The following is a 17,887-nucleotide window of genomic DNA, read 5'->3' on the forward strand; positions in this document are numbered from 1 at the left end:
CCTATGCCGCCATCTGGGTTTTCTCCTGCAGGATGTATTTTCATTGTTACAAATTGAACATAATTAAAGCATAGTGATTAATCACAAAAACAATATGTAATTATATACGTGTTTTCCAATGGTCTTAGGCAACCCCTGTGAAAGGGTCGTTTGATCCCCAAAGGGGTCAAGACCCACAGGTTGAGAACTGCTGCTTTAGAGGTTAAGCTAAGCAGGTGTGGGTGGAAAACAGCCTGTATTGTTCCTGGTAGAGCCACAGAGGAGCTGATATAAGGAAGTGGTTCTGGTTCGAGGCCAGGTTACATGGTCGCACATAGTAATCTTTGGCCTGGAGTTCTTGTCAATGCTGTGGGTTGTTCGAGAATAGGTGCTCTACATGCATGAACTTACTGAATCCTCACACCTAAGAGAAGGTGTTACTGTCCCCGTTTCCAGGCGAGGACAGGAGGCACAGAGGCTGGCGCTCCCTGTAGGTCACAGCTGGGAGTGCAGCCACCCCAGGGGGATGGCTTTGAGCCTGGGTTCTGAAGGCCGCTCACCACACCGCCTCCACCAAGGCTACGGAAACACCGTCCGTGGGGACACGAGCTTTGGGAAGCTTCCCTAAGCCAAGTCTGCACCTTGACCCCACATGCAGTCCTCCGTTCAGAGCACCACCGCCTTCAGGGCCCCGTCTCCGCGTGCCCTCAGCCCAGCTTCAGACTCAGGGCTGGAAGTGGGTCACAGGATGGAAAATGAGAGGGCTGGCCTGAGGGGAACTGGAAGTGTTTGCTATGACGGGAAAGCAGAAGAAAGGGAAAGTCCCTGCCTTCACCCTCCCTGGTGACGGGAAAGGGGTCAGGCCCTGTGTGTGCGAAGGTAGGGAAGGAAGAGAAGGACCAGGGGAAAGGGGGAAAGGGAGGGAGGGCATGTGGGCAGACAGGCAGGGACCTGGAGCCCCAGCAGCTTCTTCAGAAAGCGCTTCAGTTTGCAGCGTTGAAGGCGGACGTGAACGTGCAGAGAACGCCCAGGCCTATAGGGTTTTCTAGCACCAACTCCTCCACATCCCCCACCTACCAAGGGCTCCACTGTTAGCCACACTCTCCCCTGCACCCCCACAGTGTTGGAAGGGACGTCTAGGATGAAGGCGTGTGGCCCCATGTAGGTCTCCATGGCAGTGAGACGAGAGCTGGACAAGTTCTTGGCTCTGCCTGTGCACAAAGCTGCTGGGCGGGGGAGAGCGAAGGGCAAGATTGTTCACTGGTGTGAGTCACTGTGAACCCCACCCACTTGAGGCAAACTTGGCCAGTTTAAGTGGTGGGAACTGTCAACCGGGCGAGGGACTGTGGCTTTTTCAGCAGCCTCGTTAGCTCTCAGTCAACGAGGAAGCCTCTGGGTGAGGAAACTGTGGCCAGACCAGCAGCGGGCCGTGCTCTCGGCCCCCTGACTGGAGGCTGTGGGGCCTGTGCACAGAGCACCTGCAGACGGAGCCGCCCGGCCACCTGCCTCTGGAGATGCTGGGGCCAGCTCTCGCCTTCCTAGTCCTGTTCCTGCAGGGACGGCACAGCCCAGGTGAGGCCCCTTCTGCATGGGGGGAGGGGGGGGGCGGGGAGGCAGGGGGGTTGGGGGGCGGGGGGGCGGGGGTGGTGGTGCTGCATGGACTAGCGGCCAGGCCCATGGGCGTCAGATCCTGCCCCCTCTGGGTGGTGTGGCTCGCCAGGATCATTTGGAACTGGGCTGAGCACCTGACGGGGGACAGGCTGGCGGAGGGTGGCGGGGCCTTGAGCACAGCCTCAGGCTTAGTTGACCTCTGTGTGGTGGGAGGGTGTCCTTCCTGGCTTCGAGGAGGGCCAAGGAAATAGCCTCTAATTGGGTGCTATTAGCAGCAGAAGGGAGAGGGGCCCTGGGCTTGGGTTTCCACCAGGAAGCGAGTGGTTCTGGGGTCAGAGACCACAGATTGTCCCTGAGGCAGGAAAGCTGGTGCCCAGGAGGACGGTTGTCCTCTGCCTGGTGGCCTGGCCCCGCTGGCAGCACCCAGGCCACAGACGCCCGAAGGGGGAGAACGTGCGGCCACTGAGAGCTGCACAGAGAAGCAGCTGGAAGCCTGAGGGGACCAGGCCGCCGCATTCAGTGGTCTCAGCTGCAGGCAGCCCCCTTTGGAGACTTGGAGGCATTCCAGGTTGACGAATCCTCCAGGGCATTGTGGGCGGGTGCGGGAGGGGAGGAAACGGAGGCCCAGGAGTGTGTGTCGGACCTGTGAGAAGGCTGAGGTCGGGCTGAGGGGTCAGGAGCCTGGCTTTGGGGATAGAAGGTCGAGACCAAGATGAGACGAAAAGGCTGCGATGGGGCGAGCTCTCCCTCAGCAGCCGGCCCTGCAGCCCTGGCAGGTGGCGCTGGGTGCGGGGTGGGGGCGATGGGCTCGGTCTGAGGAAACCGCTCACAGTGTCCTGCAAGGCTGGCCTGGGTAGGCTGATGGAAACCAATCTTGTTTTTAAATTTTAAATGTTTAGTTTGAAAAAATTTCGGAGTTCCAGAGCAATTGTAAGAAAATGCCTGTATATATTTCTTCACCTGGACTCACCAGTTACATTTACTCTCCTTCGCTTCGGTCCCTCTTGTCTCCACATGACGCAGGTGCATAGAAATGTTTGCTGGTAATGGTTTTTGTTGAAGCATTTGAGAGTGATGCCCCTTCACTCCTAACTGTTTTGGTCCACATCTTTTAAGAACAGGAATATTTCCTATCATATGACTTCATCACAACGATCACATTTAGAAAACCTGATACTGATCCCATCGAATACACAGTCCACTCGCAAATGCTGCTCGTTATGCCAGCAGCACCGAGGCCATGGCAGTTCCCTGCCGCCACCGGGCGGACTGGGCGCTCCATCCACCGGCTCGTCCTCTGCAGCGCGCCCCGCGCTCCTGCTCCTGCTGCAGGACACGAAGGGACAGTCAGATGCTTGAGGCTCCTCATCTGCTTGGTCCGCTGTTTCCTCGTGTGGTTCGGGTCAACGCGATGCTGGCTTTCTGTTTTTGTGTTTAATCCTCACCCGAGGATGTTTTCCACTGACTTCTTTAGAGGGGGAAGCGGGGGGCGATTTGAGAGAGAGACACTGATGTGAGAGGGACACGTTGATTGGTGCCTCCCACACACGCCCCGGGACTGGTGACTGAAACTGCCTCCCAGGAACGTGCCCTGGACCCAGAACCGAACTGGCGACCGTTGGTGCTCGGGCCAACGCTGTAACCACTGAGCAACCGGGCAGGGCCTGGGTGGGTTGGTTTGTTTCATTTCATCCCCTCAGGAGACACGATGACAGTGAAACGTTTTCTTAACAACTTGGGTTCCTGGGGAGTTTAATGACACGTGCGGGAAACTCACTCTCCAGCGCTGCCGTCTTCCGCAGGCTGCGCCCCGTGGTCTGCGGGCTCTGCCCTCCTCTGCTGCTCAGGGCCTTGCAGCCAGGCTGGCCTGCAGGCTCCTCCCCCCACCCCTCAGGGTTCCGCTCGAACCCGCCTCCCCTGAGGTCTTCCTTCCCCTGAAACGCCCTCCCTGCCAGCGAGGCCCTCCCGCTCTGGGCTCACTGCTCTGTGCAGCGCAGCCTCCATTGCACACCTACCCGTTACCTACTTATTTCGTCTCCCAGGCTGCTCGGTGCGTCCGGGACGCAGGTCTGAGGCCAGGCCTCTGTCCGTCCTGCGCAGACTGGGAACCAGCGTGACCGAGCCAAGTGCGAGTCACCCGCTTCTGTGGCCGCGAGGAGGGGGACTCGCCTCCTGTTTCCTCGTCTCTCGTGTGTCAAGTGGGGACAGCAGTGGTGCCCGCTTCCTGGGGCGGCGAGGCCCTGAGGAGGGGCCCAGACCCAGGTGCTGGGAAGCCAGGCCCCCGCCCGGCGCGCACGTGGAGGGCGGGCGGCGCACTGAGGTCCCTCATCAGAGCCCAGCCCTTCCCCCACCACTTAACTGAACGGAAAGTAAGAAAGTCTTGCGAGGATGATAAACCTCGACCGTGTGGCCGTTGGCTGAGGCCTCTCATGATCGTGACCAGGAATGTAGGGAGACCTCAATGCTTCCCTTAAGGAAGCACGTGTTTCCCTTAGGAGACATTTAGTTGTATTATTGCATCATATTGTGAAATATTTTTGTTAAAATATATATATATATATATATATATATATATATATATATATATATTTTTTTTTAAAATATATTTTATTGATTTTTTACAGAAAGGAAGAGAGAGGGATAGAGAGCTAGAAACATCGATGAGAAACATCGAACAGCTGCCTCCTGCACACCCCCCAGTGGGTATGTGCCTGCAACCAAGGTACATGCCCTTGACGGGAATCAAACCTGGGACCCTTGAGTCCGCAGGCCGATGCTCCATCCACCGAGCCAAACCAGCCAGGGCATATTTTTGTTAAAATATATTTTATTGATTTTCCACAGAGAGGAAGGGAGAGAGAGAGAGAGTTAGAAACATCGATGAGAGAGAAACATCGATCAGCCGCCTCCTGCGCATCTCCTACTGGGGACGTGCCCGGAACCCAGGTACATGCCCTTGACCGGAATCGAACCCGGGACCTTTCAGTCCGCGCAGGCCGACGCTCTATCCACTGAGCCAAACCGGTTTCGGCATATTGTGAAATATTTTAATTGTTTTCACGGCAACATCTCCCTCTCCATTCCCACTCCTTCCCTGGACGTGTTTTGAACAGCTGTCTGAGACCCTGGGCTCCACGGCCTTCCTCTCACATGGTTACAGGGTGGTTGGTGCGCAACACGCAGGGGCTAAGGCACGCCGGGGACTGAAGGAGTGAATTCTTTTCAAGCAGCTCAGAGGCAGAGCGGGATGAGTGTGGGTCAGATGAGTGTGTGTGGGGGGGGGCCTTCAGATCCCTGCCCACAGGAGGGGCCTGTCCTCAAGTTCACTTTGGACCCTAAATTCCGGTTTGGGCTGTGATTCCGAGGAAACCCCACAGGACACACTGGAGGCTGCGAACAAACGGGGGGCGGGGGGGGGGGGGCGGCCGGGCAGCCCCTGCGGGTCAGCTGAAGGGCTGTGGCCACAGCCACTTCCCAGGAGGAATCCCCTGGCTGCACGGCGCCCCGGCAAGCTCTTCTCCGCCTCACAGTGAGTGGGGGCCTGCGGGGCTCAGGAGAGCGCCTGGGGCAGGGGCGCTGGACCCGCTGGAAGGAGCCGACCTGCAGAAAGCACTGTAGGGCCGGCTGAGCAGTTTCAGCACCACACCTTGCCCACCGCAGTGTGACAGGCACAGAGGACACCGTTAGGGGAACAGAGCCCCAGGTGGACGCGTTTCCTCCCGCGTTTCTTCCCCCCTTTCCAGACCCAATCCCCCCCCTCGCGCCCCCCCCCCACACACACCCCGGCATCCTTGGCCAGTTCCCCGTGAATGGGGACAGCAGGTACTCTTGTGTTTGGCCTCTTTTGCTCCACATCTGATGAGGTGGTACTGTGTGTAGCTGATCATTTCATGGCCGATTGAGATTTCATTGTCTGACTATATGATAGTTTTTTCATCCATTCTGCCATTGCGGAGGCTGGGTCGCCGGGTTTTCTGTGTAATGCTTCTGTGAGCCTTTCGTACGTGCTACGTGAGTCATTTCTGGGAGTTAACTGAGGTAGATTTGGGAATTTAATTAGGTAATTAATTAAACAGCTCCATTAAGCCCTTGTTATGTTCCAAGACATATGCAAGATTTTGTGAGGGAAAAAGATGAAACAGATGTGGATTCTATCCTTAAGAATCTTCCCGATTGTTAGAGGAAGAGTCATGGAAAACAAGGAGAGACAGACAATGCTGAGGGTTGCTCAGAGGCAAGCTGTGCTTAGAGAAGAAAGGCCTGAGAAAATGGAGCTTCCTGTTGGTGCAGACCCCGGGGAAGGGCCTTGCAGGATGAAGAGGAGTTCGGGAGGAGGGAGCAGGACAGTGCAAGCGGGGAGCAGCCTGGACAGAGTGGCACCCGCAAGGCGCCGCCCTCCTTTTCTTGGAGAGACGGTGTGAGTGACAGGATGCAGGTGATGGCTGGAGGTCTGGGCTGCCCCGGGAGAGAGGCCTGCGCGCGGCGGGTGCGCGCGGCGGGTGCGCGCGGCGGGTGCGCGCGGCGGGTGCGCGCGGCGGGTGCGCGCGGCGGGTGCGCGCGGCGGGTGCGCGCGGCGCTTGGGGGTTGGGGGGCGGGACCCGCCGTGGGACTTTGCGGGACGGCCCTGCGCCAGCATCTGAGTCTCAGGCTCCGCAGACCCGCGGCCGCCTCCGGGCCGCCCGCTCCAGCCCTGAGCTGGGGAACCTCAGCGTCCTCTGTCGCTGGTGGAAGTTCCACTCTCAGAGGCCCCTGCGCCCCCCGCCCTCAGAGCGACTCCCGGCTGCGGGGTCCGAGGCCTCCGGGTTCCCCCCCCTCCCTCCCTCCCGCGCCGGCGGCGGAGGCCGCAGAACAAAACGCAACAACAAAAAGCAGCTCCAAGTTCTGAGGCCTCTGGACCCACTTTCCTAAGCGGTGGCTCCAGAGGCCCGGTGCCCCCGGCGCGTCCCCAGCCTCCGCCCTCCTCCAGGCGGGCTCCGCCCACCGCCGCCGGGTCCCCACGTCGGGGCCAGCGAGGCCTCGGGGCCGCGGCCGCCCTCCCGTCCCCCGCCCTCGCTCCTGCCCGCCCCGCGCCGCCGCCACCTGCCCCGCCGGTTCCTCCGCCCGCTTCCCACCCACTCCCTCCGTTTCCCCCGCGATCGGAAGTCGCCGGGGCGCCCCTGCCTCCGCCCGCCTCGCTGCTCCCGGGCCGCTCTGCTCCCGGGCGGACGGGCGGGAGCATCCCGAGCGCCAGCGGGTCGTTTCTGCGGCGCGTTTGCTGAAGGCCGGGCCCCGGTCGTGGGGCTCAGTGGTGAGCACCCGCCCAGGACCGGGAGGCACAGTCAGGGCACGTGCGGGGCTCAGCCCCAGCCGGGAGCGTGCCCGAGGCGGCCCCTCGGGCTTCTGGGCAGGGACGGTTCTGTCTCCCTCGCCCTCCCTCTCTAAAATCGGCTTAAAAAGGTCCAGTTTCGGAAGCAGCTGCAAAGGAGGATTGCCAATGTTATGCCCAGATTTCAAGATCCCCAATAAAACCACACCAGGGAGCCAGTCAGTCCGATGCAAAAGCAGAGAGTTCTTTTATACAAGCTCGCTTGGTCCCCCCCTTGTCTCCATTACTGGGTGCAAGAGAGAGCCCCAAGTCCCAAGAGAACAAAGAATTTATAGGGCTTGGGGGGGGGGGGTTGGGGCAGGGTGCAGCTAGGGTCTGGTTACACAAAGAGGGGGGGGGTGGCCAGCATACTTTTGGCCTTGGGCTAGTTCCCCCCGCCCCCCTTCCCATTGGCCATGACTGATACACCCTGCGGCTTTTTCTTGGAAGAGGGGTTAAGGACACAGCCATCAGTCCTGCTTTGTCCTTTCACCAAGGGAATGGCCGTCTGCATCTGCTGTGGTAGTTCATGCTGAAATTCTCAAACTTACCTTTCGTTCCCTGAACCTGAGAAACATCATTACTTTAGTTACAGCTGATTCCTCCCTTACCCAGAGGCCCCTGGCCTGTCTCTGTGGCTGTTTCTTTCGATGTTGGGATGTGTTTCCTCTTGTTGGGCCCGTTTCTTTCTTTTGTTTGTTTGTTTTGTTTCATTTTGGGCATCATATATGAAAACATCTAGAGGTAATTTAATGCTCTGGTTTGTGGCATTTTCCTCCAGGAATAACTTCTAGCTGCCTCGAGTAGCCAGCCGGGTTGGAAATACGAGAGATTCTGGAACACTGTGATCCAAGTCAGGGTGCACACGATTCCAGCCCGGGTTTGAGCCTGTGAGAGCTGGCCGGTTTCTTGTTCCCTCTTTAAAAATGTTTTTACTTACTCATTTTTAGGGAGAGAGAGAGGCAGGGAAAGGGAGAGGGGAACCAATTTGCTGCTCCACTTAGTGACCCATTCACTGTTTGACGGGGGATCGAACCCACAACCTTGGGGTGAGGGGGCGCTATGGGGGGGGTTCTTGTTCACTCTTTATTTTTTTATTTTTATTTATTTGTTTTTTAAAAATCTTTAAATTCTTTATTAGTTAAGGAATTACAAATGTGTCCTCATTCCCTCTTGTTCACTCTTAATTCTCAGTGTGTAGGCATTCCTGGCACCAACCCCGAGCCTGGGGGTGAGGCACCTGCACCTCCTTCCTGACGGCGGCTCCTGAGCTCTGTGCTCTCTGTTCCTTGAGTTGATTGTAAACTCTGCTGAGCGGCTCAGCCTTTCCGCTGCTTTTATGGAATCAGAAGATGCCTCCAGGGAGCAACGGAAAACCGCTAACCCTCTGAATTTCCTTCTTTCCCATCCTGGCCCTTAATATTTCACCGTTTTTGTTTTTGTTTTTTTTTTTGCCCTGGCTGGTGTGGCTCAGTGGATAGAGCGTTGGCCTGCGGACTGAAGGGTCCTGGGTTCAATTCCAGCCAAGGGCACATGCCCAGTTTTGGGCTTGATCTGGGGAGGGGGCCATGCAGGAGGCAGCCAATCAATGTTCTCTCTCATCATTGATGTTTCTAGCTCTCCTTCTCCCTTCCTCTCTGAAATCAATAAAATAAATATATTTTTTAAACAAAGAAAGCTATGCCGAAGTGTGTCTTACCATCTAAAACTCAAAAATGCTTTCTTATAAAAAATTTTTTTCACCATTTTATTAGCTCTCTGATGCCTTTAACAACATGCTCTTACATTTCGCCCATTTTTTCTTAGTTATTCTTAGTGGGAGCATTGGTTAGCATGTGTCTACCTGGTCTTCCATGATCAGAATTAAAATTCCTTAGGTGGTCACTTCCTCAGGCACTAAGCGGATGCTGTGGAATTAAAAGTAGGATCTGGTCCCAGATCCCGGATTCTGGGGTCAGGAACGTGCTTACACAGGAGGCGGTCGGGCTCCTCCGGGCTCTGGCTCCAGGGAGCAGTGCGGACGGAGCGCCCAAGGCCCTTTCTGTAGGCTTACCCATGACTTTCCATTCGGAGCGCCCAAGGCCCTTTCTGTAGGCTTACCCATGACTTTCCATTCCCTGGGCCTTGGCGTGCGGGCCTGCTCTCAGGTGGAAGAGTCTGAGGACCACGGAGACGGCCATGTGGTCCAGCCAAGCCCTTTAATTATTTGGTCAGTGTCTGGCAGGAATGCTGGGGTGAAGGTGTGGCCGAGTGAGTGCTTATAACACATGTGGACATCCAAACCCCTCCCCCATCGCTCTGTCTCAATGGCCTCATTTTAACAGATCTGTTTGTATCAATAGCCCATCTCCTAATCTCCTCCAAATTCTCTTTGACCCTCCCCAGCCCACCCAGACAGGCTGGTTTTCCTGCTCCATTGGCGATGCCTTGCAGCTCTCCTGCCCCAAATGACCACAGGGTCAGCCCCTTCTCTTCCCTGCCGCGCTGGCTGCTCTGCGAGGGCAGGGGCACCATCCTGTGCAACAGCTCCCACCCCAAACCTGGCAGGAGGCCTGGGAGGGAGGGACCTGGGCAGGAGGCCTGGGAGGGAGGGACCTGGGCAGGAGGCCTGGGAGGGACCAGGCAGGAGGTGCTGGGAGGGACCTGGGCAGGAGGCCTGGGAGGGAGGGACCGGGCAGCAGGCCTGGGAGGGACCAAGCAATGTATTTTTCTTCTTGCCTTTCAATTTTGTTTCTACGGAGCAATACTGTGGAGACCTTCTGGTGACTGAAAACCTGGGAACCATGAATAAAGAATGACCAGTTTGTTGCGCCAAGTTCTCCAGGTGGATAGGAGCCCAGCTCTATGGGAGGGCGGAGGAGGGCGCTGGGAATTCAGTGTGGAGTGTTCATCTTACTTGGTCTGACTCTTCAGAACGTGTAGTGGTCACCGCTGGCCACCAATGGTCACGCCAGTGCTGCAGGGGGACGTCACATCAGATAGGATGTTTATTGAGAGCAGGGGTCCTCAAACTACGGCCCCGCGGGCCACATGTAGCCGCTGAAAACATTGATCCGGCTCGCCGGGTGTTTTTGCCGCCGCTGCCTGTCCTGCTTAGCAGCCGACTCGTCCCGGGCCCGCAGTGCGCATGTGTGGAATGCCTGAGGGACAGTGAACTGGACCTGTTTAAAAAGTTTGAGGACCTCTGAAGAGTGATGTAGTTAAGAATTCACCCTCCAGCTCTAGCTGGTTTGGCTCAGTGGGTAGAGTGTTGGCTTGCAGAACAAGGACACATGCCTGGGTTCCGGTCAAGGGCACATGCCTGGGTTGCAGGCTCCATACCCAGTAGGGGGTGGGCAGAAGGCAGACGACCAATGATTCTTGCTCATCATGGATGTTTCTATCTCTCTCTCCCTTCCTCTCTGAAATCAATAAAAATATATTACAGTTCACCTTCTAATGAAGTGGTTCTCAACCTTCCTAATGCCGCGACCCTTTAATACAGTTCCTCATGTTGTGGTGACCCCCAATTTCATTGTTACAAATTGAACATAATTAAAGCAGTGATTAATCACAAAAACAATATGTAATTATATGTGTGTTTTCTGATGGTCATAGGCGACCCCTGTGAAAGGGTCATTCCACCCCCAAAGGGGTCGCGACCCACAGGTTGAGAACCACTGTTTAAAGCGAAATTAACTGGGTTGCAAGCTCATTTTTCTCACTGTATAATTAGGGGTCATGACTTTTAAGTTCTTTCTAAATCTGTTTCCTCGCTTGTAAGATGGGGATGAGAACCTTGTAGGGCCACTGTGAAGTGCAATGGTTAACACATGTAGAGAGTTTACCACCTGCCTGCGCCATGGTGAGAACTCAAAACGTTCACTCTCATGAGGGGCTGTGGGCGCCTTCCGAGCTCGGGGAGGAGGGGTGCCCATGAGGATGTGTGCTCTCAGGTTCAGGCTCTGGGCCCCTCGTAGCTCAAGGGAAGTCGCGTCCAGCTGCCCCCATGCTGAGGCCTGGCGCCCTTCCTGCCCGCAGCCGCTTCCTCTTGCCCGGAACCCCTGTCTCCGGATGGACCTGTGGTGAGACCTTCGGGCACGTCTTTCTGCTTAGGGCCCGGCCACACCCCGACAGCCGTGAGGTCTTTTGACTGGCAGGTACGGCTGCGCTCAAACCCAAGCCCTTGTGTGCTGTTCACTTGGAAGAATGATTCTAGGTGGCATCATGCGCATCGGAATGCCAGTGACTGCAACAATAGGCTCAATTTTAGCATCAAGGAGTTAAGGCTCCTCCTTAAGGCCGCTCAGCCCGACGACAGCGGCACCTACTCCTTGGAGGTCACCTTTGAGAACGGCACCGTCAGGACCCACCGCTTCCACGTGTCCGTGTTGGGTGAGTGCCCCTCCCGGCGCGCAGGCTGGTGCTTGAAGCGCCTTCCTGATCAGAACCTCTGCTTCCAGACCCTGTGGGGAAGCCCGAGCTGCAGCTGCTGGAGCAGACGGCGGCCCTGGGCAGTGGACAGTGCCGAGTGACCCTGAACTGCTCGGCCTCCGGAGGTGGTGATGTGACCTACACCTGGTTCCGAGGGGGCGAGAGGATCCCGACGCCCAGGAGCCCCTTCCGACTGGAGGAGCAGGTCGATGTCAACGGCGGGCACATATACACCTGCAACGTCAGCAACCCCGTCAGCTGGGCGCACCAGAGCCTCCAGCTCGGCCAGGGCTGTGGGAGCGCCCCCCAGAGTGAGTGCAGCGCTTGGGGCGGGGACAGGGCGGAGGGTGCTGGGCCATCGCCAGGCTCAGGAGCAGGAGACGGGAGGACACCCCGGGGCTTGGAGCCTTCCCCAGGGTCCTGGCCTCTAGGCACACAGGTGCTGGGCAGCCAGGCCGGTCTGAGGCTGGGAGGAATTTTGTCCCCATCAGAACCTCCTGAAGACAGCATCTTCCTTCCATAGGAAATGCCTCGTTGTCTGGTGAGTGACAGCCCAGCCTGGCTGTGCGTTGTTTTCTTCTGAGGCTGTCGGGGACCTGCTTCCTCCTCTCAGGGGGCACCTCCCCAAGCCCTGTGGTCCCAGCGCAGCCCTGGGTCGTGGCGGCATCAGGCGGGCACCTGGCGGAGGCACTGCTCATTGCTGTGTTTCTCCGAGGGTTACCCGCAGCCCACTTTGCACCACTTTTCTCAGATAAAGACCTAATGTGTGTCTGCATGGGCAGCGCCCGCCTGCAGCCCTGTCTTCAAAGGCCTTACAGCCAAACAGGGACAACAACATAAGCTCCCACCGCAAAGGGAAACAAGCAACTGAAGCGCGGGGCCGGGCTCTCGTTCCGGCGTCTAGAAGGTTCAGCAATCTGGAGAAGGGCTGTGTGTAGCTTAATCAAGAGTCCAGAGACGAAGCATAATTTTGAAAGGCATTTGGGGGTCAGAGGAGCCCAGCTAAAGAAACTAAGATCTCCTCGTCTCAGGGCCCCATGCTTTTTATTAACACAAATTGTCCTGAGAGGAGGCAGAGATAGACACATCAAAGGGTCAGGGTTCTATACAGAGTCCATTGTCAGATTGGAAGAATCGCCTACGGCTGTTCAGGTGTTTGGCCAGTGGGAGGCAATAACATGTAGATTAAGATGCCCTGAGCTGTCTGGCAGCAAACAATTTAATGCTTCCTTTTCAGGTGGGGAAATGCCTCGCCACTCCAGTGATTCAGCCCCGCTGTCATGCAGCGTGTGGCCAGCCAGGCCGTCACTCACAAGCTCTGTGACCTCGGGCAGGTCATCACCTCTCTGAGTCCAGACAGTCTCCCGGGCACAATGGGGAGCGCCTACTAAACACCTGGCAGAGCTGCTGCTCAGGGAAGTGGGGTGATGTCTGCGAGGAGCCTCGCCAGCAGCACCTGGGGCACTTCCCTCCTTTCCCTGCGCTGCTCGCCCGCGGCACTTACCTCGGCTGCGGCTGCGTGTGTGACAGGCCCTGACGCAGAAGTCCACGCAGGAAGGGCAGAGGTCGCAGAAGGCGGGACGGAGGTGGCGTGGCCCAGAGCAGACATGTTTGTTGAGTTAAAATACAGGAATGTTCCTGTGTAACAGTTACTGAGCTTGGCATCTGTCAGATGCTCTTAACTTGCTGTGTGGATACACTGACTCCTTCCTGTAAGTGAGAAAACAGGCCCAGAGAGGCTAAGGAGCTTGCCAAGGGCACAGAGCGTAGCGTTAGCATCTGGTCCTACGTCCCCTGCTCTTAGTGTCACGGGCGGCCTTCCAGTTGAGCAGGAGACACCTCTGACCTGAATGCACAGGGTGTGAGAGCAGCCACCCCAGCGAGTGGGGGTGGAGCAGCCACTGCAGCAGGCGGGCAGGGAGGGAGAAGGTGAGTCCACGCCCATGTCTTGTCTCCCTCAGAGCTCGGCCTCCTGCCCCTCTTGATGATCATCTTGGTTCTCAAACTTACACTGCTGGGCACCCTCACTAGCGTCTGTGTGTGGAGAAGGGGGAGGAAGCCGGCAGGTAAGTGGAGGGTCCTAGGACACGCTGCCTGGCCCGCCTCCCCGCAGCGGGCTGCTCCCAGGTCTCGCTCCTGGGCCCCATGTGCCCCGTCTGATCCCTAACAGCAGCTTCACTGGCTGGGGCTGGTTTGGGGAAACTGTCAGGCGGGTGCTGCCCTGAGTTCCGAGTCTCCTGGGACGAGCTCGAGCCATCCTCCCTTCTAGAAGCTTCCTCAAGGTCTCGCCACCTGGGATGAGGGTGGGATGCGGGAGCAGGCGCCTGGCCCGGTTCCGCCAGGAGGACTCTGCAGCTCTGCTCTTTGCTTCCCTCCCCCCAGAGCCCGGCCCAGAGGCATCGCTGACAGTTTATGAAGATGTCAACCACCCGCCAGGCAGGAGCGGCCAGGTGTGGCCCCGAGGGCTGGGGTTCCCTCCTTCCCTCTGGAAGTGCCCTGGGAGGATGGCCCTGCTGAGCAGGGGCCAGAGAGCCCTCTGCGCCCCAGAGTGGCCTCAGGCCCCGTCTCTGTCCCCCTCAGCGTCCTAGCTCTGGCCCTGGGTGGAGAGAAAACTGGGTGAGACGATGAAATGCGGCCGAAGGGCATTTGGGTGCAGAACTGAACCTGCTGAGCTGGGATGGGGACCCGGGCGGAGGCTGCCTCTGCTCCCTGGTGGCCTCCTGGTGCCCTTTCCTGAGGCCGGGCTAAGGCTCAGGGCGGAGCAACCTTGTCTGTTGCGCCAGACACAAATTCTCCTGCCCCTGTAAGCCCACGTTTCCTTTGGGGGCCCTTGGTCGTTGCCCGGCGGGGAGGATGCTGGCGGGTCAGCCTTGCCCTGGCTCTGCGTCTGTGCTCAGGCGCTTGGGAAGAAGAGGCTGTGCCTGGCCGAGGTGCCGGGAGAGAGCAGCCCGGGCGGCGGGCCGGGCGGCCTCGGAGGGGCTGAGGACAGGCTGTGGGGACAGGACGGGACGCAGTGCTCGCTGAACTATCCGGTGGGAAAGCAGGGACAGGAAGGACCCTCCTCCCACCCCCGTTCCTGGGGCTTGGCTTGGGGCAGCGAAGCAGGAAGTCATGTGTGGGGCCTCCTGCAACCACCAGGACAGAGAGCCTCCCTCAGGCGCTGTGGGGCCTTACGGGGTGTCTGTGCCTCTCCCTTCAGAGCCGAACCCTAGTGCAGTCACAGCAAATGCAAATGCCCACAGCCACGGAGGCCCTACTCAGCGAAGGTCGCTTTAGATTAGGAAAATGGAGGAGAATATTGGGGAAGATGAGGATTTAGGAGTAAAAAGTCTATTGGGGATTCAGGCCCGTCCCTGTGCTTCTGAGCCAGGGCTTTGTCCCTCGTGGCCTCGTCCCCGCTGTCTCCAAGGTTCGGTAAAGGCCTCAACCTCCACCCCCACGGGGTCCCCTGGGCCTTCCTGGGGGCGCTTCCATCTATGAAGGGGTAAGATTCTGAATGGGCTTAGCGCCTGTAGCATATCTGGGAAGTTGTGCACTTGCGACAACGTCATCCAGAGTCTCAGATCTGTAGGGATTTTAGGCAGATTCTAATCCAAATCCTCACTTAGAGGTGAAGAAACTGAGTGAGGGTCTAACGCAAGGTCATATCATGTGTTGGGGTTTGGCTCTTACTGGGGAGATTGAGTTTCAAATTAGGGCCATCTCCAGGCTAGTTCCCCAGCTGTGAACCCTACAACGGACACCTCTCCCTTCCAAGTGTGTTTGTGGGGGTGGGGAGATCAGAGAAGGGAGGCTTAGCAAGTCTGAATGATTTTCTAAAGTTATCAAGTAATTGAGAGTCATTCCAGAATACAGGTGATCTTCGCTGCTTCTGGGGTGAAGACTGAACAGAGGTGCCCCTGAGCATGGACCACTTAGGGAATGGAAAGCAGGGTCTCAACATTGACTAAGGGTGGGATGCTGCAGGTGGCCTGCCAGTGGCTTCATACGGATGAGCTCATTTCATCCCACAGAACGTGTGAAGTAGGTATAATCCTACTTCCCATCTGTACCCATAGAAAGTAAGGCGCGAGAGCACCCCACTCTTTCCCCTTAGCCTCCTCCTGCACCCAAGCTTCCACCTGTGGCCCAGTAATAATGTTGCCATTGGTCCCAAGGGAGGGGAGGCTGGGTGCCTGCTGTGCTTCCTGGCATTTTGACAGCAGCTCCACATTAAAGCCACCTGGACAGTCCAGAGTTGCAGAGGACACTGTGTGGCCCCAGGCAATCTAGGGGGAGTCAGGAGGAAGCATGGTTAACAACACTAGACCCGGCGCCAAAAGAATTGGATTCAAGCCCCTCCTGTACTTCAGTCAGTCATTCTGAGCTCCATTTTCTTAGTCTGTAAAATGGGGTTAACAATTCATAGCCCACAGAGTTGTTATGGGGATCTCCTCGTCGGAGTGTCTGAACTTCGTTTCTTCTGCAGGTTGGAAAGATACAACCCAGAGCTCAACACGCTGCCTGACTCAACACCAGGAGCTGGAGAGCTTTTCTGTATAATCCCAGGGGCCACTGCTGGCCTCCCCTGTGTTGGGACCCAGCGTCTGTTTTGGGAATCAGTGCAACGGATGACACCATATGAGTCTACATAATAGTTCCTAGTCTGGGAGTTTGTTGATGGACTATATTTAGTTTTGAAAATGATTTTTAACAGCGATTAAAATGAAGCATCCATCTTATATAAAAACTGCTGTTTGAAATTTTAACCCTGCTATTTCTGGCTTCTGTAAATGCTTGCTGGCTTAAATAATAAGGAAAATAAGACTACACCCATTTCAGAGAGGCCGTAAACTCTGCCCCAGACAAAGTTATCAATGCTGGCGTCAGGCCAAGCCTTTGTTTGAGGTCTCAAAGCACCAGCACATAGGGCCCTTTAAGAACTTGCAAAGGGAACTGGAAAAACCCCATATTGGGGAGACCAAGAGGGTAAGATAGTATAAATACAGGAAACTTCCTGTGTGATTTCACCCAGAATTTGGGAGTCTCAAGCTCCCGACTGCTCTGAACTCCAGTTCTGGGTGAGTCGTCTCTGGGGACCCAGACTCATACTGGGAGAAACTGGACTGTCTGGCATCGGGCGGAACTTGAGGGCGGCTTTCTCTCAGAGGTGCTTGCAGGGATTACTGCAGGACACTGAAACCTGGGACCTCTTAGGGCAGGACTGAGGATCAGCCATAGCTGTTTGCCCTGCCCTGTTGATTCCCTGAGACCCCGCCCCAACCAAGCTGTGTGCAGAGGCTTTTGCATATGAAAGGCCTGGCCCTTTGCAAACTGAAAATTACTAACAAACTGCAGCTGGGTCAGAGAGACCCAGAATTTCCAAAAGAAGGACCAAGGCCCCACAGCAGCTTGCATTGCTTCACAGCTGGGCCTCATCTGGGCACCTCCAAACCCCAAACAAAGAAGAGGAATCTGCAGATCTCTCCATAGCTCCTGTTGGGTAGGAGGCTAAATTAACACCTCCTTAGAGATCCAAGAGCCCATGTACCTAGTGGTCAGAGTGGGACCATCCAGATTACAACTCCTCAGATCCATAAGGGACACACTCAGGGGGCAGACTCAGTGAGCACCAAAGCCCCACTGAAGCAAGTCTTGCCCCAGAAGGGTGTCTCCAGCACCGAAGTTCTCCCACTGCAGACACAGCTGATTCTCACAGCCAATTGGCCTGGAGGTCAATTCCTCCCAGTGATCCTACAACAATCAAGGCTTAACTACAACAAGACCGTGCACAAAGCCCACAAAGGGGTGCACTAAGAGTGTCCACCTCAGGTAATTGGGGAGGCTGAGCCACTGGGCCCTATAGGACACCTAGCATACAAAGCCACTCTATCAAGACAGGGAAGCAGCCAAAATGCAGAGACAAAGAAACAGATCACAAATGACAGAAATGGAGGAAAGCAAACGACTAGATATAGAGTTCAAAACCACACTTATAAGGTTTTTCAAGAATTTTCTAGAAACCGCCGATAAACTTAATGAGACCCTCAAGAAATCTAATGAGACCCTTGAGGTTGTGATAAAGGACCAACTAGAAATTAAGCATACACTGACTGAAATAAAGAATATCATACAGAATCCCAACAGCAGACTAGAGGATTGCAAGAATCAAGTCAAAGATTTGAAATACGAAGAAGCAAAAAACACCCAACTGGAAAAGCAAAATGAAAAAAGAATCCAAAAATATGAAGATAGTGTAAGGAGCCTCTGGGACAACTTCAAGCATACCAACATCCGAATTATAGGGGTGCCAGAAGATGAGAGAGAGCAAGATATTGAATACCTATTTGAAGAAATAATGACAGAAAACTTCCCCTACCTGGTGAAAGAAATAGACTTACAAGTCCAGGAAGGACAGAGAACCCCAAACAAAAGGAATCCAAAGAGGACCACACCAAGACACATCATAATTAAAATGCCAAGAGCAAAAGACAAAGAGAGAATCTTAAAATCAGCAACAGAAAAAAAGTCAGTTACCTACAAGGGAGTACCCATACGACT

At 56.0% G+C, this 17,887-nt stretch overlaps 1 protein-coding gene across 2 annotated transcripts; it reads left to right on the forward strand.

Annotated features, from left to right (window-relative positions):
- The first annotated feature begins 314 nt into the window (after positions 1–314).
- LOC132220979 (natural killer cell receptor 2B4-like) lies at positions 315–16,399 on the forward strand. 2 transcript variants are annotated; one of them, XM_059674805.1, is made up of 6 exons: positions 315–1,551; positions 10,955–11,308; positions 11,377–11,658; positions 13,309–13,413; positions 13,730–13,797; positions 15,816–16,399. In XM_059674805.1, exons 1-6 carry the CDS (start codon positions 1,494–1,496, stop codon positions 15,852–15,854), a joined length of 906 nt encoding a protein of 301 aa, XP_059530788.1. In that variant the 5' UTR covers positions 315–1,493; the 3' UTR covers positions 15,855–16,399. The 2 variants fall into 2 exon arrangements, with proteins under 2 accessions (XP_059530788.1, XP_059530787.1); XM_059674804.1 differs by lacking the exon at positions 15,816–16,399 and having other exon boundaries at positions 13,730–14,223.
- Positions 16,400–17,887: the final 1,488 nt, after the last annotated feature.

The sequence above is a fragment of the Myotis daubentonii genome, chromosome 18, assembly GCF_963259705.1.
Source record: "Myotis daubentonii chromosome 18, mMyoDau2.1, whole genome shotgun sequence".
Lineage (NCBI taxonomy): Eukaryota > Metazoa > Chordata > Mammalia > Chiroptera > Vespertilionidae > Myotis > Myotis daubentonii.

What these genes read in the sequence shown, in the direction of transcription:
- LOC132220979 (XM_059674804.1), top strand. Translation starts at nt 1,494, where the DNA reads ATGCTGGGGCCAGCTCTCGCCTTCCTAGTCCTGTTCCTGCAGGGACGG. An exon ending in GCAGGGACGGCACAGCCCAG is followed by an intron (nt 1,552 to 10,954) that starts GTGAGGCCCCTT and finishes TCCTGCCCGCAG; the next exon opens with CCGCTTCCTCTTGCCCGGAA. An exon ending in CTTCCACGTGTCCGTGTTGG is followed by an intron (nt 11,309 to 11,376) that starts GTGAGTGCCCCT and finishes CTCTGCTTCCAG; the next exon opens with ACCCTGTGGGGAAGCCCGAG.